Source organism: Peromyscus eremicus, chromosome 9 (assembly GCF_949786415.1).
Source record: "Peromyscus eremicus chromosome 9, PerEre_H2_v1, whole genome shotgun sequence".
NCBI classification, from domain to species: Eukaryota; Metazoa; Chordata; class Mammalia; order Rodentia; family Cricetidae; genus Peromyscus; species Peromyscus eremicus.
This window is the reverse complement of record NC_081425.1, coordinates 61,284,861-61,311,814: the sequence shown is the minus strand read 5'-3', so window position 1 is coordinate 61,311,814 and position 26,954 is coordinate 61,284,861. Positions and strand designations below refer to the sequence as shown.

At 44.8% G+C, this 26,954-nt stretch overlaps 1 protein-coding gene across 1 annotated transcript in view; it reads left to right on the top strand.

Moving 5' to 3' along the window:
- The window catches only part of Mipep (mitochondrial intermediate peptidase), a 134,670-nt gene that overhangs the window by 22,725 nt on the left and 84,991 nt on the right, over nt 1-26,954 (top strand). The window contains exons 8-12 of the mRNA XM_059273530.1: nt 5,417-5,465; nt 7,457-7,517; nt 13,148-13,200; nt 25,142-25,295; nt 26,748-26,825. Coding sequence (XP_059129513.1) covers nt 5,417-5,465; nt 7,457-7,517; nt 13,148-13,200; nt 25,142-25,295; nt 26,748-26,825 — 395 coding nt within the window. The remainder of the gene's footprint in view (nt 1-5,416; nt 5,466-7,456; nt 7,518-13,147; nt 13,201-25,141; nt 25,296-26,747; nt 26,826-26,954) is intronic.

Genomic DNA, 26,954 nt, shown 5'->3' with positions numbered 1-26,954 from the left:
GATGTAGAGTGAGAGGATGAAGGGTGATGTGTTTGCTGAGCCAGGGTGATGAGGTCACAGCCGAGCTCAGTCCTGTGTGGGGAGATCTGGGCTAGGTGGGCAGGGGAAGTGGGATTAGACAAACTGGCCTTGTGCTGGGCTGGGCTGGGTCAGGGTACCCAGGAGAGAATGTCGTGCACAGTGGGAAATGGAAATGCAGGTGAGCTTTCCAGGGGCATTTTAGCGTTTGGAAATTCAGGCAGTGAGTCAGCAGTGGGTGAGGATGGTGGAGCTGCTGAGATTCTAGGTGTGCTTTGGAGGTGTTGGTGGAGAGGGAGGAGTGGACAGTGCAGTGTCTTACAGAGCACTCACACGTGCTGTTGTAGAAGAGAGAGCACTGGGAAGGACTGTGAGGAGAAGTTCCAGCCTTCCTTCTGTCTTTGTTGCTACTTTGTGTATCCCCTCTTTTTTCACATGCTCCTTTGTTCCTCAGAGTTCCCTCACATCTTTCGCACTCTTCCCCATACAGCCGCTTCCCTCCACCTGTTACACTCCTAGCCTGGGGGTCCTTGCTCAGATTGCAGCTTTCAGGCCTGAGTCCTGAACCCACCTCTTCCGTGATAAACTTCCATTGGTGCGCTCTTTCTGCTTTCCTTGGACTTTAAACCTTTAGAGCACTTATTTTTATTTTTATTTATTTATTTATTTTTATGCCCTCTATAGAACCCAGGGCCTCACAATGCTCCTCTCAAGTCAGCTCTTAAAATTAGTTTCATATAACTTAATTCCTAAATTGATGTTATATGAATTATATGTATATATTACATATATATTTGTTTTGTGTTTTTGAGAATCATGTATTGCAAGCTGTTGAGGATGACCTTGAACTCCTGATCCTCCAGCCTCCACCTGTCTAGTGCCAGATTGCAGGAGTGTGCTACAATGCTCAGTTTTATCTTGTGTTTTTCTGTAGTTACTATTAATATCAGGGGGGTTAAAATACAGTATTTTTATACTATATAAAATAATATTATTAGAATGTTACTTAGTGCTACTGTATCATTGTATGTCATTTAATGCCACACCAGCCCTGTGAAGTAGGGTTTGGTTTATGAAACACAGAAGGAATCTAAGGTTAGTGGTGTCTTAGTTAGGGTTCCTATTGCTGTGAAGAGACACCATGACCACAGCACCTCTTATAAAGGAAAACATATAATTGGGGTGGCTTACAGTTTCAGCGGTTTAGTCCATGGTGGGACATGGTGGTGTGCAGGCAGATATGATGCTGGAGAAGGAGCTGACAGTTCTATGTCTTGATCTGCAAGCAACAGGAAATGAACCGTCTACCACACTGAGTGTAGCTTAAGCAAAGGAGACCTCAAAGTCCACCCCTACAGTGACACACTTCCTCTAACAAGGCCACACCTCCTAACAGTACCACTCCCTTTGGGGAGGCAATTTCTTCCAAACCACCACAGAGTACTGCTAAAACATGCGTAGCAGGAATTTGCACACATCTCTGAATCTTCTTGGTTTTCATAGCTGGAACCAGGAGGTCTATCAGGTACTCTCTTGGGCTCTAGGAACAAGTCAGTGTGGTAGGGAGAAGAGACTGGCTCCTTCATGCAGTTGTCTTGCTGTGGAAAGATGGAGCAGGGATGGAGCATAGCATTAAGTGCCATGGTACTGCCTTTGCCAGGGAGAAATGTGATGCATTTGCAGGATATGGCATGCTCCGGGGTAGGCCTGGCAGGTTGCCAGAATGAATCTTCAGTGCTGTGGGATGTCTTTCTGTATGCTGTGAGTGTGTGTTGCTGTGATTGGTTAATAAAGAAGCTGTTCTGGTCTATGGTGAGTCAGGTTATAGCCAGGCAGGAAATCCAAGAGAGAGACAGGAAGAAGAAAGGCAGAGGCAGAGGAGACACCAGCACCACCAGGAGAAGCAAGATGTGAAAATACCAGTAAGCCATGGCTACGTGGCAACTTACAGATTAATAGAAATGGGTCAAGTTATAAGAGCTAGCTAGCAAGAAGCCTGCCATAGGCCATACAGTTTGGAAATAATATTAAGCCTCTGAGTGATTATTTTATAAGCAGCTGCAGGTCCGAGGGGCTGGGTGGGACCTGAGAATCCTTCCAGCTACACTTCAGTCGTTTGGAAGACGATGTAACCATGTGCCAAGGTCTCAAGGCAGGAATGTGCCAGATACATCTGAGGAAAAGCCAGAGTGGATGCTTGATGAGAACAGATATGTTGAGGGGCTGCATGAAGGAAGACGCTCTCTTGGATGAGATGAGGGCTTTGCAGGCTTTGGTGAGAGAGGGAAGGTGAACTGACTTATACTGTAATGACAGATGCTACCGATGGCAAGGGGGCTGCAATAGGATGATTGGGGGGAGCAACTGGAAGGTGTTTTGTGATACTCATGAGGAGGAATGCTTTGACCAGGATGCAGGATGCAGCTGGTCCGTGGGTGCCAGCTTCTAGATACAGCAGCTACAAAGACAGTTAAGTCACTGCAGTAGGGTCCAGGAGCCTGGTTTGGTTCAAGATAAGGTCAAGCTGCTGTTGTCTTGAAAGTGACCACTGTAGATACATGGCTGTGGGTCGGGGGCTCTGAATGATTAAGCTGAAATATTTACTTAAAGGCTTAGGGCTGTATAAGGTCACTAAGGGAGTACATGGTAAGGAACGGAAGGCCAAGGACTGGTCTGGGCTGCTCTGAGTTCAGGCTGTGAGGAAGAGCCACAAGTGCTTTGAGGAGTAGTGGATAGTGAGTAAGAAGAAAAGAAAGCAGAGCGTGTCCTTCAGGAAGCCATTAGGAGTGGCCTAAGGAGAGCAGAGGGATGCCCTGACTTGGATACTGTAGCAGGTCAGTGTAGAGAGGGCTGGGCCTGACCATTGGCCCAATTGGGCTTATTAGAGTTCCCTGGACTCACAGTGGTTCACTGGACCCCATCAGTGGCAAGCAAGTGGTTGGCATAGTGACATTTTGGAGAGAGACTGTTGTACACAGTCACATGAGATATGACCTGTGTCCTTCAGGACTTAAAGATTACTGCCAAGTGACTAGTAGAGACAGCAGTGCCATGGAATTTTAGCAGGTGGGTGTTTGTCAGCTGATTAGATGCTTGTGTGTTCTAGAAAGGTGATGACATTGAAGGAATGGTGAGTCTTCACAGAAAGCAGGGCAGAGGAGAGAAGTGAGGTTACACTGGGCATCCATTTGGTGGCTGAATTAGAGACAGCCATGGAGTGAGCGAGCACTGGGCTTATTTTTAGGGACTTTCACCTTCAGTGCTGTGTGTGTGAATGTGTGTGTGTGTTTGTATGTGAGCATGTGCATGTGTATATGTAGTCTGAGGTAGATGTTGGGTATCTTCCTCATTTGTTTTCCACCTTATTTTTTGAGACATGATCTCTCCCTGAACCTAGACTGCACCAGTTGGGTTGGACTGTGGCCAGCAAGCCCCAGAACCTCATGTCTCCACCTTCCCAGTGTTGGGGCTGCAGGCGAGTGCAGCTACACCTGTTTGTTTTTTTCCTTGTGGGTTTTGGAGGCTGGAACCCTGGTCTTCATGCCCACATGGCCAGCACTTGACTGACTTCATCATCTCCTCCTAGTCAGTCTTTTTAGTACACTCTTTCCAGATTCTTTGCATATCACCAGCAAAACAAAATGGGTGCCTGTATAAAGTGTGGCTGTGTGGAAATCAGATGCATACGTAGAGAGTTACTTGGAACTGCTGTCTGTGGGAGCTGCAGTGATGGGAAGGGCTTCAGATGCAGGCTTTTGTCTCCTTTCGGTTCTGACACAGTTCACTTGGCACACAGGCCTGAGTACGAGGCTTTCTAAAGATGATGGGGCAAGGGACTGCGGCTGTGGTTTAGGTTAACCCCAGTCCCTGCTTAGCGTTTCATTTCACTCAGAAAGGAGATAGCTTAAAGAGAGGGCAAGAAATTAAACCCATAGAAAAGATCATCTGGAAAATATAAAGGCGATGTTTGTGGCCACTGAAACACACATAAAAGCCCTGGAAGGCGTTTGGGGGCAGAAGGCACCATGGGACACTTTTCCGTGGGAACGACGGGGTTCTGCTCTTGCCCTCATGGGCCTCACTGGTGCAGACTCTGGCTGAAGAGCTGCAGTTAGTACCGAAGTCCAGTCATGAGACCTTGTGTCATTCGTTCTGCTTGGGGTTGTTACTGAGTAGGTTATTTGCAGTTGTCTGTAAGTAACAGAAGTGACCCAGGGAAACTGCCTTTTAAAGCTGAATTTTTGGTGAACCATCTTTCTAAACTGAACAGATATTATTTATATTTTTACTAGTGTATATTATATAAGGTGGTGGGTTTCAGAGTCTTATTTTGTTTAAATATGTCATGAACTTTGACCCTATGCATTCCCCATTATCCTTTCCTGTTCCTCTTCCCTACTGTGAGTCCCCTTACTCTTGGCTATGATCCAAATACATTGTAAACTTGTGTGAAATTCTCAAAGAATAAGTTAAAAATTTTAAATCACAGTCTCCAGTTCCATCCTGTTTCCTGAAAATGACATAATTTAATTATTTGTAGCTGAGTAAAGCTCCGTCACACACATACTTGGGGGCATCTTACTTTATTGTTTCGTCTGTTGATGGACGTCTAGACTGTTTCTGTAATTTGGCTGCTGTGAGTGGATGAGCATTGATTGCTGTGGCACACTGACTGAGTCCTTTGAGTAGCGCACAGACTGGTGTGGCTGGACCTGAAGGTGGTTCTTTTGGATTTTGAGGTCCCTCCACTGCTGATTCCTGTAGTGGCTGTACGTTACATTACCACCAGCAGTGGATAGCGAGTCCTCTCTGCCCATCCTTGCCAGAATCTGTTGGGTTTTTGTGTTTGTTTTTCCAGTAACAGCTATTCTGATGAGAGTGGGCATGGAATTTCAGTGTGGATTTGCATTTCCCTGATGACTAGGGTTATTGAGCAGTCTTGAGACAAGGTCTCCCTTTGGAGCTGGACTGCGCTGGCCTTGACTCCTGCCACAGTGTCCCATGTGCTGAGATTACTGTATGCACTGATTTTTAGAATCAAGCCAGCATCTAGCCATCCTGAAATTTAGGAATAATTAGATATATCTATGATACTTCTTTTTCATACATTTGGATGGCAATTTTGGATTTTTTTCCCTTTTGTTTTCCATTAAAGCTCTTAACATTGGGTGTAATCTAAGGCTTTGGATTAGCACTCTGTAAGTTTAATTTGTTTTTTCATAGGAGATAACCAGTGTCTAGAAATAATCCCAAGCACATGAGGCTACTCTGCCTACCTTTGAAAATCATCACTTTAGAGTAGACTAGCTGTGTAATGACACTCACACTACAATTTTAACATGCATGTCCATGTTATTTCATGTAATTGAAGGTATTTTCTTTTGTCTTTTGTCTTTAGAGTCTGTCATGCAGTTCCTTGAGAAACTATCTGACAAACTCTCTGAAAGGTTAGTTGGTATTCTATTTACTTTTTTAGTTGTGCAGTCAGCTTGTGAGTGTGATGTGAGTACATGTATGTTTGTATGTGTGCATGTCCAATATGTGTGCAGGTACACATGCACACGTGCATGTGGAGGCTTGAAGTCGATGGCAGGTGCCCTCCTCTGTTATCTCTACCTTGTCTATTGAGACAAGTTCTCTTACCTGAACCCAGGGCTTCCCAGTTCAGGTAGTCTAGCTACCAGCTTGCTCCAGGGATACCTTATCTCCTCTTCTTAAGTGCCCGCCTGGCATATGCATGGGTCCTGGGGATCCGAACTCTGCTCCTCACACTTATACACCTTCTAAGGTCTCTGCAGTTTCTGCAGTTAGATTTGTTTTAGAAATGAAGAAATAATTTACTAAGAATGTAAGCTTAAATATTAGTCAGACCTGTTGGCAAGAGGTTGTCTCCTTGAGAAGATGTTGAAAGCAGCCTCCCTAAGATACCAGTCTCAACAATTTAGCTAGTTCTCCTGGTTGGCCCACTCTCTTTAACAACCTCATTTATATCCACTTAACCGCCTTTCTGAAATGTTCTTGAAACCATTTATTTTAAACTGTATCACTAATTATAACAGACTCATAAAGTAGCATGTCTGTTTTGGTGCTAAATACAGGAGAGCTTGGATGCAGGGGGTCTCCTGGATTTGGTTTGTTTTAAGGATTCTCCGCTTTGGTGTTTGTAAGGCCAAGCTGTGTGCCCCTTTCTGCCCCACACCCGGTGGCGGTCCTGTTTGTACCTTGCTGCTGTCTCTGCCTTTCCTTCCAGTCCCTTACCTGCAGTCCTTGCCCTCAGTGGGCTCTCTTCCAGCACTGGGAGAAGGGAGGCCACCTTGCCCTGTTACAGCCGGGGTTCCAGGGAGAGGTGTACCATGGTTTGGGAACCGAGGCAAAGGTGTCCTCTTATCTGCCTCACAAAGCAGTGTAGTCACTCTCCTTTGCCATTTTTGACCACAGGAGCACATTGTGTGTGCTCAGATATCTGTTGGGAATTTTTTTTTAAGTTTTTTTTTTTTTTTTTTTTTTTTAAATTTTATGTATTGAGTGTTTTGTCTGCATGTATGTGTGTGCACTGTGTGCATGCCTGGTGTCTGTGAAGGCCAGTAGAGGGCACCAGATCTCTTGGGATTGGAGTTAACAGAAAGTTGTGAGCAGCTATTGGGTACTGGGAACTGAACCCAAGTCCTCTGGAAGAGTCCTCCATGCTCTTAATCCCAGGGCCATTTCTCCAATCCCATCTGTTTGGGATTTTAAACTTGTGCTTTTGATTTTAAACTTGAATCCCTTTCTAATTTGGCTCATGTTTGTCCCTTCTACAGTCTTTTAATACCTGTGAACCACTGTCTCTGATACAGTGAAGAGGGAAGGTTGATTTGAAGTTTCTTAGTTTGCTCGCTTTTGGTTGAAGGGTTCTCCGTTTATGTATAGCTATAGATTGTATCTATCTCCATTTATCTATAGCTGTAGATTATATTTTCAGCAAATGTACCTTCATATGTTTGTAGTTTTATATGTATGTATACATGTGTGTGTGTTAATTCTAAAAGACACTTCCTATTATTGCCCAGAGTTTTTCTGTAGGGGAAAGTGATGAATAGCAGTTGTAAATATAATCCATATGGATGTTTTATAGAGAGGAAGGAACTTGTTAGTTTCCTCCATTTGGGGTGCTAATTTAGAGTCTTTTAGAGTCCACTGGTGAAGCTTTACTTGGTTCTGCTTCCCAAGCTCTAGTACTTTCAAGGCATGCATCTACATTGTACATGAGGTAGAATTTGTATTGACTTTATGATCTATGTAGTTTCATGTGACACTTTAGTAAAAGTTGGATTAATCACAGTTTGCTTTTGTAGTAAAAGACATATCTAATTTTATCATGACTGTTGGAAAGGTTATAAAGTTTATTCTTACTGAATTACTACATTTTTTCTTAAGTAATGATGGGCTTGTTTTTCAGAACTGCAAAAGATTTCGAGATGATGAGAGGAATGAAAATGAAACTAAACCCTCAAAACTCTGTAAGTTCAAATAATATGAACACTTTTTTAACTAAAGTATTATCTCTTGATTCTAGAACTTTGTTTTAATTTTTAATTTGTTCTTACAGTTTCATACACATGTATAAGTAATTTGATCGTATTTCCCTCCCCCATAGTCTCTTATTCCTTCTCACCAAACCCCTTCCTTTTCAAGTCCCCCTCATGTCCTTTATGTATGTATGTTTCCCTGATTTTGACTAGGGTGCCTATAAGCGTGGGTGGTGGGTTATTTATTTACTTCAGCAAGGGCAACTTATCAGGGGAATATGACTCCTCCCCTCCCAGCAACCATTAATTGCCTGTAGCCCTTTAAGGAGAGGTGGGATCTTATTAGCCCTGAGTCATCCCTCATCAATGTGAAGGAATATGGACGAGCCCAGTCTTGGGCAGGTCTTGAGCAGGAAGCCACTGTTGGTGTGAGTTCATGGACACAACAACCAGCCATGTCCAGAAGACAGAGTTTTACAGCACTTCTTCCCATCCTCTAGCTTTTACATTCTTTCCAACCATCCCTCTTCCACGATGTCCAAAGCCTTGGAGAAGGGGTAGTATAGATGTCCTGTTTGAGGCTGAACATTCAACAGTCACTTATTCTCAGCACTTTGGCCACTTAGGAGTTTCTGCAGTAATTATCAGCCTCTGCAAGCAGAAGTTTCTGAGAGAGATATAAACATAATGTGTAGAATGCAGTTTGATATTGTTTCTGCTTAGCAAAGTAACCGTAGTAGTCTGCCATACGGCCTGTGACTTCTGCAGCCATGGCTTCTAGTTAGGTTTACAATACCAGACATGTGCTCCTGTGGCATGGCCTCAAATCCAATCAGAAAGCATTCGGTTACTCCCATAATAGTCATGCCACTATTACATGAGTGGGTACATATTGTTGATTCTAGGACTTCTTAGGATTTCCTGGAAGTCTCTGTAGTCTTTTTAATGTTTGGTCTTAGTGAATTTGGTATTGAAGTATGTGATACATAGGTCTGAATTTGAGGCTGCCTGGAAACCCAGCATTTTTGTTTGTTTGTTTTTTGAGACAGGGTTTCTCTGTGTAATAGCCTTGGCTGTCCTGGAACTTGCTTTGTAGACCAGACTGGCCTTGAACTCACAGAGATCAGCTTGCCTCTGCCTCCCGGGTGCTGGGATTAAAGATATGCACCACCACCTGGCGAAACCCAGCATTTTAATCAATTAGTTGGTGTGTTTGTACATTTACAAGTGTATATTAACAGAAAATGTATTTATGAAGCACTTCTATTCTACAGAAAGTCAGCTTCCCATTTCAAGGTAGCCTTTGATGAAGCTAAATGGAGGCCTGATTAGCAGGTGGCAATTTGAACCTTAATGTTAACCTTGTAATTTATACCTCCAGTACTTGCTGGATCATATGGTCCAAGTGGTAGAGCAGCCTGCACCTTGGCATGGACCTGTCTAAGAGCCTTCTCCAGGCCCCACTCAAAGCTAGCAGGTTTTTGAGTCACTTGATAAATGGGTCAGAGTAACATACCCAGGTGAGGAATGTGTTGTCTCCAGAATCCAGATAGGCCCATTAAGCTTTGTGGGAGACGCTAGGTGCAGTAATTTATCCTTCACCTTGGAAGGAATATCTCTGCATGCCCCACACTACTGGATTCCTAAGAATTTCACTGAGGTAGAAGGCCCTTGAATTTTGGTTGGGTTTATTTCCCATCCTCTGATGTGCATATGCATTACCAACAAGCCCAGAGTGGTTGCTACCTCTTGCTCACTTGGACCAATCAGCAGAATGTCATAGTGGATCAGTGTGATATTTTGTGGAAGAAACAGATGACTAAGAAGTAAGTTATGAAACAGGGTTGGAGAGTTAATTTACCATTACCTATATGTGTTGTTTTCAGTCATAAGATCATATGATCCTATAGTCTAGACCAAGTGTCTTTGTGACCAGAATGCTGCCCAGGCACTTGGGATGTTCTGAAGTGATGGGGTTGCAGACATTAGGAGCCTTGTTCCAGTGTGGCTCAAAAGTACCACAGGCTTTCTATGGCTGTCTACACCATTCCTTTGTAGGTGCTATTGTTGGTGATTCCTGATTTCATAGCACCTGTCAGAGCTGTAGGCACAGGGAAATATAAAGAAAGGAGCCTTGTAGATTTGGATACTATGCCAGTTTCCCAGACCCACCCACTAAGAAATAGATGATACACTGCTGGACTGGATAGGATTAGAGTAGCATGCCAATCTGGGACCTTGCTGTAGCTGTATCTGGCCTGATAGCTATTGTCAGTCATCTACATCCTTTGCAGTGGTGGGCACATCCTCATAAGATATCAGGTATAAATCAGAATTTAGTTGGGTGGGCCAAAAAGTTAAAAGTATGTTTCAGGAAGCTAATTCAGCCAAAGCTGATACACTTTGCCCCTTCCCTCCCAACATTTTTGTATGATTGATGGATGCAGGTAGCTGCGCAAATATTGGTGAAGGCCAGATCTTCTCACGAGGCTCTGTTCTGGTCAATGGTGCCGCTACTCACCCTGTTGCTCTAGCTAGAAGCTGCACTTATCACTCGTTCTTGTTATGGTTCCTGACCTGAAGCAATAGCATCGCCGGGGCGCTCAGCCCTACATACCCATACAACCTCTGGGTTGAGGCCTGTTCTTGAGTTTCATTGTGCCCTGCAGATGGTCCCCACTCCTATTGTTCCTGCAGCTGACCTCAAGAACCCTATCCTTCCTTTCCATGCCTGTGACCACAGCCTTGGCTAGCTCATCACAGTTTTCACCTAATTGGAGTTGCTTAATTGGTTTCCTAGCTTTAAGTTCCTACTCCCCTCGAAAGCATACTTGTTTTGGTTAGGGTTTCTATTGCTGTGAAGAGACACAAGGACCATGGCAACCCTTATAAAGGAAAAACATTTAATTGAGGTAGCTCACATTTTCAGAGGTTTAGTCCATTATCATCATGGTGGGACATGGCAGCATCCAGGCAGACATGGTGCTGGAGCCGAGAGTCCTCACATCTTGACTCAGGCAACAAGAAGTGGTCTGTCAAACTGGCTGTGGCTTGAACATATATGAGACCTCAAAACCCACCTCCACAGTGACACACTTCCACCAGCAAGGCCACGCCTACTCCCACAAGGCCACATCTCCTAGTAGTGCCACTCTCTTTGGAGGCCGTTTTCTTTCAAACCACCACAATACTGGATTCAGAATGCTTAGCAGTGTGCCCAGCCTAGTGTGGGCAGAGCAGGCACTTTGCATATATGTGACCTATGAGTGAGTAAGTCAGTAAGTGAATAGATTGCCATCAGAGAGTGTCCCTACAGCACAGATCTGGTCTTGTCACTGTTTAAAATCCTTCATTAACTGCTGCTCTTGTCATTGCACTGCTGATGTCCTTGCATCTTCCCAGACACTCAGGGTTGGCCTTGCATCTTCCCAGACACTCAGGGTCTGGCCTTGCATCTTCCCAGCCACTCAGGGTCTGGCCTTGCATCTTCCCAGACACTCAGGGTCTGGCCTACCTACCAGCCTAGGCCTGCTCAGGGCTGCTGTTCTCTCCTAGACCCGGAATGGCGTGACTTTCCTTACTCTCTTTCACTTCTTTTGTTCTTCAACTCTTGGGCTAGTGTGTGGCAGTCACTTAAATATGCACTGGTAGGAGGTTACCCGGGTGCTGCAAGAAGGCCTCTTCTTTCTCACCTCCATTAACTGCTGCCATCTCTCAGAGCTTACTTTGGGCTTTTCTTCCTCCCAAACAGCCTGAACCCACACTTTGATTTAAAACTTCTCAGAGTTGATGCTTGTGCCATAGGCATTAATAGATTTTGTAGGTTTTGTTGTTGGTTGTTTGTTTGTTTAAAAAATACCCTTCTCATGGGTCGTGGTTTGGGCGAGCTGTGTGGAAGGGTGCATATGTATATGTGTGGAAGCCACATCATGTCATTTTTCTAGGGTCGCTCACTGATTTAGCCTGCTGGCCAGCCAGTGAGTCGTAGGCATCGTCTTCCTGACTTCTCTGCTGGGATTACAAGCATGCACTCCACACTCAGCTTTTTGTGTTTGTTCTGGGCATTGAATTCAGGTCCTCATTCTTGCACAGCGAACACTTTATTACCGAGCTCTTCTGTCCCCATCGTGTGATATACTGCTCTCTCGTTAAGTCACTTTGCTTTCCTACACCATCAACTCTTCTAAAGCTGATGTCTGCTTATGAGATGGTGCCTAGTTATCAGCTGGAGGAGCTGGGAGCCGGGAACTGAGCTCCAGGAGGTGGAGGTTCAGGGATACCATCCCTACCCTTCAGGTGTTCATGGGAGAGAGACCATGAGTTTGCGCTCTTACATTGCCACACATACTGTGCCCAAAGTGCAATCGTGCCATGTGGGAAGGAGCACCTACTTCCTCAGGGGATTGTGCTGAGCTGAAACTTGGAAGGGTGAGGGCCACAGGACAGCTGGCATGCTGACCCCTTACTCAGAGCCAGGTATTGTGCCTGTGTGGGAGGTGCTGTTGACTCAGTGAGTAGCCGCCATGCAGCAGGCTCTGTGCGAGGCAGGACCAGTGTTCAAGAACACAGGCAGAGTCCTCACCCTCATGCACATTCAGTCTGGTAATTTGACCCCTGGTGGGTAGGACTGTGTCATTCAAGTGCACAGGCTTGCTTTCAGCATGCTGCACTGGCTGCCACGTAACTGCTAGTGCTTCCGTTCCTTTGTTTGTTTGGAGCCAGGATTGGGCTCTTTAGCTCAGGGCCTCCAACAAGGACTGGGATTGTAAGCCTGAGCCACCATGCTCTGTTCTTTTACTACCTTCTTAAGACGTATTTTCTTTGCTGAGATTGGAGTTGATTCTGCCTCAGCTACAGTTTAAATTATTGCTTAGTTCTGGTTTACACAAAGTATGGTTATTGTTGGTTTTAATGCAGCACTTTTACTCTGTGAGGAAAAGTCACAAGGCACGACAAAACCCATCATCAGAGCAGAGTTTTATTAGGAGAAGGAAGGGACAGAAGAGAGCGTGACCAGGCCTGTGGAAGACATGTGCATGAGAGAGAGGGGGGAGGAGGAGGAGGAGGAGGAGAAAGAAGAAGAAAAGTGGGGAGGGGTCTGTGTCCCACTTATTATGGATTCCCCTGCACATGCGTATATGGGCTTACGGAGCTATGCATGCATGTGATCACATTGTGCGCAAATTATGCACTCACTCAGCACACGTAGGACATAAGGCTCCTTACTTGGCTACTGAACTGCACATGGGCAGTCATGTATCTGGAGGAGTGGCTGAGAATTCCAACAGTTATCTCACGTTACTGCCTGTAGTGTGTGGATTCATATGTGGGCTATGCTTTGAGAAAACTTTGATTCTGGCTGATTTAACCCATTAATGTTGACTTTTGTTGATCATACTTTAGAATGTCATTTACCTTTGTCCCAGATTCTAGGATTATGCCTTATTTGTACCCCTCTATGTATTGGTTACAGAGAAGTCAAATCATGCCATGCCATGGTTTTTAAATATTTTTTTCTCATATATGTTAAAAATAACTGGTTTATCTTTTATAAGCTGGCCAAGTTTCTGATCAAATGAGATAGTCAATAGCTTTGCTGACAGTGAACCATTCCCTTTCAGGAGCTAATGCCTTGGGACCCCCCCTATTACAGTGGTGTGATTCGTGCTGAGAGGTAAGCTTTCCCAGAAGGACCCCTGTGAGAAGGGAAATGGGAGTTAAGGCACTGAGCACTTTGCACATCAGTGATACAGCTGCTCGGGTGCCCACAGCACACACCTGCCTTCTCTGATGGCGGGGCTGTAGTCTCAGTTGCAGGTCCATCCTTGTGCCATGTCCTTAATTCACTGGGCACTGCTGTCTCCTAAGTGCAACTGTTTCTAACTCCATTCAAACACATTTGTTTAGTAGTTGATTCATTTGTTTGCATGTGTGGATGTGGGAAGGGCATGCAGCCACAGCACACATGATGGTCAGTGGACAATTTGCCAGAGTCAGTGTTCTCCACTGTGTGGGCCTGGGGATTGAACTCAGACCAGGCCACAGGCACCTGCACTCAGTGGGCCATCCTGCTGGCCTGCCACCCCTACTTTAAAGCTCTGAGGGACACCACTGGGTTCTCAGGAGCCATGAATTCCTTGTTAGCTCTTCAAGCCCATGTCGACACTAAATAAAAGTAGTTCTACAATGAGAATTTGGGGAAGAGAATGTCCTAATGTTTTTGTGTTTTGTTTTTTACCACTTACGTATTTGTTTATATTTATTTGAGTGTGTTCATGCATATGCCATGGCACATGTATGGGGGTCAGAGGACAACTTGAAGGAGTCTTTTCTCTCCTTGTGATTGAACCCATGGTGAGTGTTTTTACCTGCTGAACTAGTTTGCCAACCCTAAATGGCTCCTGGTTTAATCTGGCAGATTTGTTTTGTTTGTTTGTTTGTTTTATTCTTTGAGACAGGATTTCTCTGTGTAACCCTGCTGTCCTGGAACTAGCTCTGTAGACCAGGCTGACCTTGAACTCAGAGATCCGCCTGCCTCCACCTCCCGAGTGCTGGGATTAAAGGCGCGCGCCGCCACCACCACCACCCTGCAGTCTGGCAGCTTTGTTTAATGCAGTGTGACCTTCAGGGGTTTGGGTTATACATGCGTGCCCAGTTTTCCAGCCCAGCTCGGCTGGGAACAGTGGTACCTGCCTGAGAGTAGAGGAGCTCTGGCTTGTTTGTCTGATTGTTAACTCAGCAAAAGAAGCAGGAAAGGATGTGGAAGTATTTCAGAAAGGTTTATATGGTGGCATCCGTCCTCATGCCATCTGTTTTAATAGTTGACGGGGTTGAGCTTGGGCTGAAGTCTCAACAGTGTGAGTACAGAAAGTAGGCACAGAGGTACAGGTAATGGATGAGAAAGGAAGAGGACACTGTGGTTTGGATTTGAGGTTAGGAGAACGGGACAAAATGAAGAGGTCTAAAGTCTTGTTCAAGTCGCCCACTTTGAACACACTGAGCTGTGTGGTTTACATGGAGTGGAGAGCAAAAGTGACTTTCTTTGCAATCAGCTTTTCTTCAAGCTAACCACGGGCTGGCTTGCTTTATGTTAAGACTTCAGACGTATTTGTGTTTCAGATTTCTCATTTAGCTGCCTAAAGAAGAAAAACAACCTGTTTAGAAGTAGGCAGAGAATTAGTGTGGGTTAGGACTGCCCAGGAATGATGGGGAGACAGCAGCGGGAGGAAGGACTGTGGCTTCATCTCAAGGAGCAACTGCCATTTGCTTTTTCAGTTAGGTTCTTCTGAGAACTTAAGTCTTTCAAGTTTGAAGAGAGAGGAAAAATATCTGAAATACTTTATTTGAAGTTAAAGTTTATTTTTGAATAGGCAGTACATCTATATGGTTTAAAACACCAGAACAATGGTAAAAGGATGCTCATCAGGAAGCCTTGGCCCCGTCCCCTCGGGGCTGTTTTCTCGAGTTGTTTAATTGGCCCTGTCAGTGCTTGGGTTTTCCTCTTCGTGCCCTGGCAGGGGTTGTCTCTTTTCCTGCTCGCAGTGAGCTTCTGTGACCTGGACGTGTGCTGGTGCTGCTTCGCATCAAGATGTCCTCAGAAAGGGTAGTTTCCTATTAGCTACATCGTGCTAAGCCTCAAAAATCTCAAAAGTGGTCACGTAATAAAATAAGTGGGTTTTACATAAAATTACGAAGAAAACGTTAGACTGTCACAGAAGGACTTCTGTTTAGTGTGTGAAATCTTATCTTTGTTGGTGGAGATGTAGTGACCTTTGTAGTTTAAAATTTTTTAAAAATGAACCTTTGTTATGAAATTGTGAAAAGTTTCTAAACAAACAGAAGAAGAATCATGTAAGTAGCAGCCCGATGTTCCCCTCTGGGGTTCAGTGAACTTCTCAAGTTGTGCTGGCCTTGTTTATTCTGCCCCCTTTTGATTTCTGTTTTGCTTTTTTGTCCTTCCTTCCTTGTCTCACTGCATTACCTATAAACCTTCAGGTCAGTCTTAGATTCTGTTTATATGCTCATGTGCTTCTATCTCTGAAGAATGTGGACATCTTATGGAACATCAGTACCTAATGTGAATTTGCTATCTATACCTAGTCCACGGTAGTGTTTCCTGATGGTGTGTGTATTCAGCTTTCTGTTGTTTTAACAAGACAGTTGGCTTCTCAGGAGGAAAGGTTTGGTTTTGCTCTGTTTTGGAGGCTCCCGTGTGTGGTCCATGGGTCTCCTTGATTTGGGGTCTGTAGCTGGGCAGTGCATCATGATGGGGGCACACAGTAGAAGAGCCGCTCACTTCATAGCAGTTGGGAAGCAGATAGTCAGGATGGTAGGGTCCTGATACTCTGTTCAGTGGCATACCTCCAGTGACCTAGCTTCCATTGGGCCCCTCTTCTTACAGATTCTACTATTTCTGGATAGCACCGTGGTCTAGGAGTCCAAGCCTTCAACACGTGGGCTCTTGGTGACATTTAGGATCAATATGGAGACAGCACCAGGTGTGCTCTTTTGCCCGTTTATTGGAATTTTGCCTGTTTATTGGAATTATGGTCCAGGCAAGGCCTGCATGTTCTAGTGTGTCCCGTGCTGTGCCCCCCTTCCCCCCCCCCCCACTACACATACACTCTGTTTGCTTAGGTTGTGCACCGGGAGCTTCCATCACCCAGTAGTGGTCTAAGAATGGATTGGACTATTCTTAGGGACTTGGAAAAGTTCCTATGCAAGTGCCATCCTGGCTAACACCTTTTATCATTTTGTCCCACGGCTCTTGGGGAATGCTTCCTGCCTGTTGTCTTCTCTGGCTGTCCCTTCTTTGCTTTCTGGCCCCAGGCAGCTCATTGTCTTTGCCACTGTCCTCTGAAGCGGGGTAGGAGAGAGTCACAAGCAGCGTCTCCTTGCTGTCTGCTGGAGTCTGCCACCTGTGTCGTCTCCTTTGCTGGCAATGCGCTTTGTCCCTACAGTCAGCCCTGCTGGTTGCCTTCCTGCTGCTCCAGGATGGGGATAGAATTCAACTTTGTCTGCTGTTCATTCCTGTGGAGGGAAACTGCACCCGACTAGCAGAAGCTAGGCCCCAGTGGTGGCTTCAGAAGTCAGAGTGGGCCTAGATGGCCCTGGTGGCCCTTACACAGCAGAGGGAGGGGCCAGTCGTGTCCATTTTCAGTGTTACATGTTAACTGAGAAGCAAGCAGTCCTGGCATGACAGTTTCTCCACTGATCCTTCTGTAGTTAACTAGAGAAAATGGCAGCTCTTGGTGTGGCGTTTCTGGCTGCAGAGCTCAAAACCCATCATCAACTGTAATTGTCCCCATGCTTAGCCACTCTTGATGTCACATCACCCTGTTGCACTCTCATGATAAAGTTAACTATCATTCCCGGGACAGTGCTGTGTTGTAAGCCGTTCTTTTCAAGTGTGCATTTCCTAGCACTCGTATCCTCTCGGGCCACCTTGGTGGTTCTGAAGAGAGCCTCCATGAGTCTGTGCTGCGTAGGCCTGTTGTGTGTCACCCTTGCTCTTCATTGCGTGAAAGCAGCAACACACAAGTCTTTGCTTAGCTGAGGTCAGCCCAGGCTCATGGACCACACTCTCAGTAAATTCAATGCCAAGATTTTTGAAATATTCAAGTGCTCTGTATTTTCCTTTCACTCTTCCCTCCCTTCTCCTTCTGCTTCCTCTCCCTTCCCTTGATTCATTTTTTTTTTTTAAATACTCAGATTAGGGGCCGGAGAGATGGCTCAAAGGTTAAGAGCGCTGGCTGCTCTTCCAGAGGTCCTGAGCTCAATTCCCAGCAACTATATGGTGGCTCACAACCATCTATAGTGCAATCTGGTGCCCTCTTCTGGCATGCAGGCAGAACACTGTATACATAATAAATAAATAAATCTTAAAAAAAAATACTCAAATTATAATGAAGAACTTTTTTTTTTTTTTTTGAGACAGGGTTTCTCTGTGTAGCTTTGCGCCTTTCCTGGGACTCACTTGGTAGCCCAGGCTGGCCTCGAACTCACAGAGATCCGCCTGGCTCTGCCTCCCAAGTGCTGGGATTAAAGGCGTGCGCCACCACCGCCCGGCATGAAGAACTTTTTGGTTGAATGTCTCTTCTATGCTCCTTTTAGTCAGAGTGTCCCTGAGGGGACTTTGATGTGCTGCTAAATTCTGTTGGTTTTGTTGTGGTGCTGGGATTCCACCCATGTGCTTGGGCATGCTGGATGTAGACTGTACCAGCTGAGCCACACCAACCTCAAATTCTGTTGTTCCTAATAAAGGTGAAATTATATTTACACTTTTGAACTATGTTGGTTTGTTGCAAATTGAACACCCCCATCCCACTCAGCATCTGCAAAGCAAGGTTTCTGTAGGTGTCCCATTCTGGCTAACTTTTGTTGTTGTTGTTGTTTGTCAGCAGTCAAAGGCAAGAACAGATTCTTTGCCCAGTGGCTAACCTTGCCACAATGAAAGCAAACTCTATAAAGAGTCTGGGGAGTGTTTCTCATTTTCCTGGTGTGAATGTCAAGACCCCAGAAGCCCAAAGTACAGAATCAGAAGGAACCTGTGTTCTAATTTCAAGCTTAGGGCTTGTGGTAGTTTGAATGAGAATGGCCCCCATAATCTCTTATATTTGAAAGGTTTGTCCATAGTTGGTGGAATTGTTTAGGAAGGATCAGGAGGTGTGGCCTTGTTGGAGGAGGTGTCACTGGGGGGGTGGGCTTTGAAACTTCAAAAACCCAGTCTAGGCCCAGGCTCACTCTCTGCAGATCAGATATAAGCTCTCAGCTGCTGCCCACACTCCATGCCTGCCTGCCTGCTGCTGTGCTCCCCAGCATGGTGATCATGGACTAACCCTCAAAACTGTAAGCAAGCCCACATTTGAATGCTTTCTTCTGTAAGTTGCCTTGGCCATGATGTCTCTTCCCAGCAATAGAACAGTGACTAGGATAGGGCTCTTCTTTCTGTTGTCACCAGTTTCTTTGGGCCTTTGTTTCCTTGGGTGTAATTCTTGTCTCATTTGTGTCATGGGATTAGGTGAGGAATAAGAGAAAGTGCCCCCTAGATTCAAGGTACCATGATGGGGTGCGGTAATGCCAGACCACCGCAGGACCATTTTCTCCAGTGGTTCTGACTTGATCATAACCAGTGTCTTCCTTTTGGTCAATTTCTGCCTGTTTGCCTGTGCACCTTCTGTGCCATCCCTCATCTTAAGTCCTTCCCTCAGGTCCTGGGGAGCTTGTGGTCCTCTCCCATTTCTGTCCTGTAGAGCTTGTGGTCCTCTCCCGTTTCTGTCCTGGAGAGCTTGTGGTCCTCTCTCTCTCTTTCTGTCCTGGAGAGCTTGTGGTCCTTTCCCTTTCTTTCCTGGCAAACTTCTCCCCACCAGGAGTCTGCTGGAGGTGTGTTCTCTCTGATCTCATGTAGCCCTGCCCATCTCTCAGCTAGGCTTTGATGTTCTCAGGGTGAGCTGTTGTTATGTGGCAGACCTACAGGAGAAAAATGTCCATATTTTTTGTTTGTCTGAAGAATCCTTTGTTTCTCCAGTTTTGAAGGATAACTTTATTCAATGTAGAATTCTTGGTTAGTGGGTTTTTTTTCCTGTTGACATTTTTAGTATTTCTATCCTCATTTTCTAACTACGTGGTTGCTGAGTAGTTCATTGTAATTCCTATCCTTGTTTCTCAGTAGGAAAGGTGATTTCCCCCTCTGTTTTTAAAAGAAAGGTTTGCCTTTGATTTTCTACAGTTAAATATGCTACAGTATTCAATTTGGTAGGAAATAGGTCTACCCATTGATGTTCCCTGTTCTTTCTGTTTCTCTGCTTTGGTGTCTGGTAGTTTTTTTGTTTGCTACTTTGTTTAGGTTTTTTCTTGTTTTGGGGACACCTCACTGTGTAGTCCATGCTGCCCTGGAACTTAGGTCCTCTTGTCCTGGCCTTGGGGGGGGGGGGAGGAGGGGAGGAGCACACATACCACCAGCTAGCGTTTGTTTTCATTTGGAAACTTGTCAGTCATTGTGACAAACCTTTTCTTCTTTCACTGTCTTCTTTTTTTTTTAATTAATTTTTTTCGTTAGTGTTTTGCCCTGAGTGTTATCCCCTGGAATGGGAGTTACAGACAGTTTTGAGCTGCCATGTGGGTGCTGGGAATTGAACCCGGGTCCTCTGGAAGAACAGTCAGTGCTCTTAACCTCTGAGCCATCTCTCCAGCCCCCACTTTTTCTTCTAATGTTCTCATTATTAATACTTCACCACTTTGTAGTTATCCTGTAAATCTTGGATAGTCTTATCTACTTTTCATTCTTTTCTCTCTCTCTGTATTTCTGTTTTGTTTTCCCCCTAAGTCAGAGTCTCACTGTATGGTCCAGGCTTGCCTCCCACAACTTGTACTCCTCTGCCTCTGCTTCCAGAATACAGCCCCAGGCCCTGGCATTTCAGTTTTGAAACGCATCTATCGACGTTACTTCTAGCTCTGATTCTTTCTCCATGGTTCTAAGTCTGTGAGCTCTTTCACGTCAGTCACAATGTGTTTAGATTCTGCCATATTCTTTTGATTCTGAAGTTTCTTTTTTCTGTATACATTACCCATCTGTTCTTGTGACAGTCTCTACTTTTTCTTCTAGAGACCTTAAGATGTTCAGCGTAACTGTTTCACGCCCTGTCTGTTCACGTCTACATCCCTGCTGTATCTGAGACAAGTTCTTCTTCCACTGCTATGAATAAATAATAACGAATTGGAAAGACTAGTGGAAACGAGGCAGTTTTTAATATTCCATTCTGCAGAAAGGGAACTAGCATAGAGAAAAGGTGGAAAGAGCTGGTGTGATAGTGTCTTTTAAAGTTGTCCCCCATACAGGAAATCTCTGGCTTCTCCTTCTGTAAGCCAGGACTTGTCTCCTTCCCCAGATTACCCATTTTACTCATTTAGGACAAAATGCTATATCTGATGAGTAATTTAGGGTTTAAGACTGCCCCTTTTCTGATGGGGGCTTGGTCACATAGCAGGCTGCCTGTGACTCCTGCTCTGAGACATCTGAGACAAGTGGCAGCAGCCACCAGCTAAGGCATGCCTACCTCATGACTGATGAGCTCCAAGCACACCTCATACTGCAAATGGATCAGGACACTTTCTCTTTACTACAGCAAACCCACTTAACCTATAAAGAGAAAAATGCTATTCAGCTAACATTTTAGCAGGTTCCAGCTCAAGATTGGGCACTCTTGCTTTGAGCCCCTGGTGAGGACATTGAGAAACAGCATCTGAGCTTGGAAGTCCGTGAGTGGCTTGTGTCCTTGGGTGACCTCCACAATGTCACTCAGCCTCTGGGATGAGTCTGGAGGCTGAACAGTGCTTGGTTTGGGTATTTCTACATCACTGTGACTCCTCAGCTCCCTGCTGTTCACTTGGGTTTTGGTTAAGTAGTTTCTTTTGAGGGCAGGCCACAGTAAGAGCAGAATGTTCTGGCAATATTTCAGAATGGTTCTTTTTTTTCTCCCATTACTGGCAGGAAGCATTTTCCCTCTATCTTAGCTTTGGGAACTGTAGGGTTTCTAGAAGTAAACTCATGCAAATGTGGGTTACTATTCAAGACTAAGGAGTTGTGGCTCTCTACCCATCTCTCTAGTTTTGGGGGAAGTGGTTTGCTGTATATCCTGGATGCTGCTGGACCCTGCTGCTGCTTGATTTGTTCAGCTCTTGCTGGTAAATATGGTGGTGACCTTTAGGCTTCTCAAGAGTTTGACCAGAAGCCTGGCACTTCCCTTCCTTCTTGTTCCCCATGTATTCTCCTGGTCTCACAGTGTTCCTCTCTAAGCAGTGGTAGCTCTATCTGTGCTGCCTCCTTTCACCCCTTCCTCTGCAAGTCCTGGGATCTGCCCTTGATCAGATGGTGATCACCTGGCTGTGTCCTCTGCAGGGCCTTCTCTCACAGCTGCAGCAACACCTCCTTGTTGGTCCTGAAAGTCTACGGTTTTATGGCTGCTTCAAAGTTGTGTCTTCAAATTGTGCGGTTCTGTCCTCCTCCCACAGGCTGTCTTCTCCAGCATCCAAGGCAAACTCACCTTTTCCTCTTTGCATGGTTGTATGTATCCTAGACAGTCTGGTTCTCATTTCTTCCCCACTGCCTCACTCATACAGTCCCGCCTCCTCTGCATGTCAAAGGAGAAAAGACTAACATGTCTTTTTCATCCCTGATGTCACCTAGCACTTCAGCCCCTCATTACTTGAAGCACTGGAGGAGCCCTCTCTACTCTCCCTGCCTCTCATATAACCTGTTCTTCATGTTGTCCAACATGCACCATTTTAGGAAACATCAGTGCCTTAGCCAGGAGCCCCATCGTAACTCATCGCAGGCAGTTCCTGAAACATGAATGTGAAGTGTTACAACTTCTGTTTACATGTATTCATCTTTATCTCAATGTGGGAGTGTCCTGTGCTGTTGTTCCCTTTGTGGGAGGTGGGGCCAAGTAGGCACAGAGTCAACGACACAGACTCTGGGAGAATGTTGAAGCAACAAGCTCAGTTTATTTAGGAAGAGGCAAGCCTTATATAACCTCCACCCACCCCAGGGGAAGATCTGATGAATATACATCTGCTGGTGTGACATGGCTGCCTCTCATTGGTCCAGGTTATCTCCAGATCATGTTTCAGCTGCTGTTGCTAAGACCCTTAGGCAGACCCAGGTTGGCTCTCAGAAAGTATCTTATTATTGGTTTGGGCCAGCTGACCCTCAAGCCTGTTAGGGATGAGTCATTCCACATCTCAACTTACAAACAACTTCTTTTGTTTTTTGGTGTGGTGTAATAATAGCACATGCATATGGTTTATAGATACTTCGCAGTAAAGCTGAGTTCCCAAGTTACTCTACTGATAGAGTGCCAGAAGTTCACAGAGCACAGCCTGCAGAATGCATGCCTACTTGCCAGCATTCTCTCAGGCCTCTGCTTTCCACACCCACCTCCTTGCTCCATGGTGTCTTCACACCTTTTTCTGTTTCTTTCCCTGCATTGTGGATATGCCATGTTTAGGCACATACTTTGTGGAAGTTACCTGCCAGTTTTGTGCCATTGTATTTTAGTTACACTGCTGCTTCAGGCTAGGGTCCCTTCTTCCTCCATTCCTGAATGGGAATCCCTCCCTAGTTCTCCCTGTACTCTGCAAGCAGATCCCCTTCTCACGCTGTGCACTGCTTGTCCATCATCTGTTCCCACTGTCTATTGAGCACCAGCTCAGAGCTTGCTGCTCCAGATTCAGGATATACCCTTGTAGTTCTTCCTTCCTGCTCCTACTGTGTGGACAGCAGCCTTGATTGAGAACTCAACTCCAGTATCACTTTGAACACCCAGATTCTGCTTCCATGGAAGATGATCAGAAATCATGTTGTACATTTGAATTTCATTACCAAATCTCTTTGATGCAATTTAAATTTACTCATGTATCCAGATATTCCATGTAGTAATAATTTTTATTTTCTATATTTTATATAAAATTATATATAGTTAGATATATACATATGTTTATATTTTATATAAAATATATAGTTAGAGTGAGAAAATAGAAACATAATGAACATCTACATTTTTTCCTAGAGCCATTATTTTTGGCTGTGGCTATAAATTTTGGCCTAATGTAATGGCTCAGAAATAAACATTTGGGGCTGGAGAGATGGCTCAGATGTTAAGAGCACTGAATGTTCTTCCAGATGACCCAGGTTCAATTCCCAGCACCCACATGGCAGTTCACAACTGTCTGTAACTCCAGTTCCAGGGCACCCGACACCCTCGCACAGACATACACACACTAATGCACATAAAATAAAATAAATAAATTCTTTTTTAAAAAAAAAGAAATAAACATTTGAATGCTGTATTTGCATCTGCTTGGTTATGTTGGAATACACAGAGCGTAGAAGATATTATTCAGGGATGAAAGTAACCTTGCTTATTAGTTATGCTGCTTATAAGATGTATATAGACACAGAATATATACATTAAAATCTGATTATGTCTCAGGTATTTTTTTCCACAAACACATACTTTACCAGATGAGAACTTTAAAATGACTTAGCATGCTTTAAATTTTATTCAGTTTTTAAATATTTGTGTATACAACTTATCCTTTTTAAATGGCATATTTTATAAAGTGAAGTCCTTATGATTGGCACTGTTCACATTTTGTATATAAGTATGTATTAAAGAATGTGTGTGTTGTTGGGTCATTGAGGCTGAATGCTTAATGAGGTCAATGAAAGCTTAAACGTAAAAGAGGTCGAGATTAAGGAGTGGTGGGCCAGTTGGGTGGCTCAGTAGATAAAGGAGCTTGCTGTGCAAGCCTGACAGGAGTTCAATCCCTAGAGCCCAAGGTGGAAGGAAAGAACCAACTCCTAAAAGTTGTCCTCTGACCTCTACTGGCATGCTGTGGCACTCTCTTGCATGCTCTCTCTTGTGTTTCTCTCTCTCTCTCTCTCTCTCTCTCTCTCTCTCTCTCTCTCTCTCTCTCTCTTCCTCCCTCCTTTTCTCCCTACCTTACAAACATACATATATCACACACTCTAATAATAAATACAGTTAATAGAGGAAATACATCTACCCTGATTACTATAGTACTAATGATGCTAGAAACAGAAGATTCTCATCCTTTTGGAGAAAAGAGAGTTGGATAGCCCTCAAATGATAGAAATATGATGGTCCCTTGGTGACACGGGAGCTGGGAGGGGGGTGGGGGTGGCTTCATAGCTCCTTGTGGATGTGCACATTCAGTAGTAGAATGGCCTTTTGTTTGCATGGGGCCCCAGCACAGCCTCCCAGAGACTTTAACTGTCTCTCTTATATACCTGATTCAGTGGTTATTATCCTCAGTTGTTTGTGGGATAAGGAGAAAAGAAAAGCAATAACAAAATAGTTCATGCATGTAGGAAATGAGTGACATTCTGAGTGAATGTGTGTTGTTTGACATGAGCATGGCCATGTCAAGGGCTAGCCTCTGAGAGTGGCAAAAGCTTCCCCAGATGAGGCTCAAAGGGATGCCAGCAGTGTGTGCAGAAATGTCCACCATAGCTTCTCCTCTATGGGATATTTATGGCCTGAAGACTGCTCTAATACAGAGACTGTTCCTACTGAGATCAGCTAAGTCTGTCTCCTTGTTCAAGTGTGTACGATAATCCTGCCTCCTTGTTTGTCTGTATCTAAAAACCCACCTCCTTGTTCAGTTGTATGCAATAACCCTGCCTTCCTGTTCATCTGTCTATAATAACCACACTGAGCTTTGGCAGGGCTTGTGGCTTCTCCATCAGAGAGCCCAGACCGTCTGACCCAGCTTTTCTGTATGTGTGTCTGTCCTTTCTTCACTTTCTCATTGCCCTAGTCAGGGTTCCAGAATCCAAGCCATGCCAGGATGGGACTCGAACAAGTTAAAAAGAAAACCAGCCCATACAGCAGACATATCCTCTACTCCCCACCTACCCACATGTTTTCTGCTGCAGTTGTTTGAATGGCTAGATGTAGAACCTGAGACTACGGACTGCCAACTTTCCTCCTTCTGGGAATCCTTTTTTGCCGCTCTTGTCCAAGTATAGATGAACAGTTACCTGAAAGTAAATTGAAGAAACGCTGTTGACCTCCTCTTCCTTCTCCTAGGTATAATATTGAGCCCAGTTTATATTGCCCATTTTTCTCCCTTGGAGCTTGCATGGAAGGCCTGAACATCTTATTTAACAAACTATTGGGCATCACCTTATATGCAGAGCAGCCTGCAAAAGGAGAGGTGTGGTGTGATGACGTCCGGAAGCTGGTAAGCCTCCCCTGGCTGTGTGGCACTACCCAGGGCCCCCTGGCCGTGTCAGCAAGTCCCCAGCAGTTTCTCCTTTGAGTTAATTGTATTCTGACAGGCGCCTCAGCTCATTTCTCTTGCATAAAAATTTCAAGCACCACTTCTGATTTAGGACCTTGCATAAAGGACCTGATTGTGGAACAGCAGAGTTAGTTCTCCAAAACAAGTGTTTTTAGGAAACCTGGTAAAACACTGATTTTCACTTACATGCTTCAGTATAGTCATGAATTGTACTTGTAAAAAAGTCTGTTACTCCTCAGTATATAATGTCAATGCCCTGTCCCTTTGTAGTTCCCACATGCATCGCTCCCCTTCTCGTCAGTCTCTTTCCTGTGTTTGCAGTGGTCTTTGCGTCAGACATTAATTTTACCCAGTGTCTGATTTATTTGACTTTGATGACAACCTCAAGCCTGGAGTTCGCCTTTCTTCTATTAAGACCCACTCTACTTAGTGTGTGAATATTAAAATTTTTCCTCCAAAGGTTTGTGGCTTTCTTGGCCCCATACTTACGTGCCCCTTAGGTTTCATGGGACAATGCCATTTATCTCTTGCTTGCATGCTGGCTGTGCGTACTTCACTGTGTGCCCAGTCATGTCAGCTGCCTTGCTGCCCCTATGCCATGCTTTGAGCATGGAATAGGTATGAAGCAGTTCAAGCTAGGAGAACACTCCATCTCTGTGTTACCCACAAAAAATCTCGTCATATTACTAACTTCCTCGATGGTACAGGTTAGGGAAAAGTCAGGATGTAGTAAAAAGAAAAGCCAGTTAACAGGCTAGAGGACAGATGCTGGTGGCAGCCAGGAGCATGGTGTTCATTGCCATATCCTGGGTGTCTTGAATCACTTTGGGCACCCAGGAGACACTCTCTAGGTGCTTGCCAAATGAGTGGGTGAGTGAATACACTCGCTGGAAAATTTAGAACAGCAAATTGGATCTCACTCTCACGGAATCCCCAAGTTCAGAAAAACAGGCCAGATAGAGCTGAATGACTGCATAGGGAACAGAGTTGTGTTTGTCAGTTCTGGATTCGAGGGCATGCATCAATTGCATAAGATAGGGAAGGAAAATGATTTTGCCACTTAAGTGGTCAAGCCAGCCTTTCTTCCCAGATCTTTTGGGTTGTTTTGAAAAAAGCCTTCTGTGACGAGCTGTGGTTGCTCAGTTAATGTAGAGGAAGGGCAGGTAGGACATAAGACCCCAAGGAGGATGTCTTCTCCCGAATACAGGATTCTCAAGTCAAGTGGTCCAGAGGTGGGCAGAAATAGGTGAATAGCTTGAGAAACTTGGGATGTAAATGTAATTAAAATGCTCATGGCTATGGCTATGAGTATTTACTGTACAGGGTCTTGTATCCTGTTTTGGGGATTTTGATGAGGTGTCATTGACCACTGAATCTGAACTTGTATTCTAGGCTGTTGTTCATGAATCTGAAGGGTTGCTGGGGTACATTTACTGTGATTTTTTCCAGCGAGCAAACAAGCCACATCAGGTAAGCCGTCTTGTACAAGCTGCCTTGTCTGGAAGTGACCAGCAGTTTATCAGTATGAATGTGAATGTTACATGTCATTTTTATGGTTCCATAATATCTAAAGGCACCAAGATCTACTAAGTATGTGAA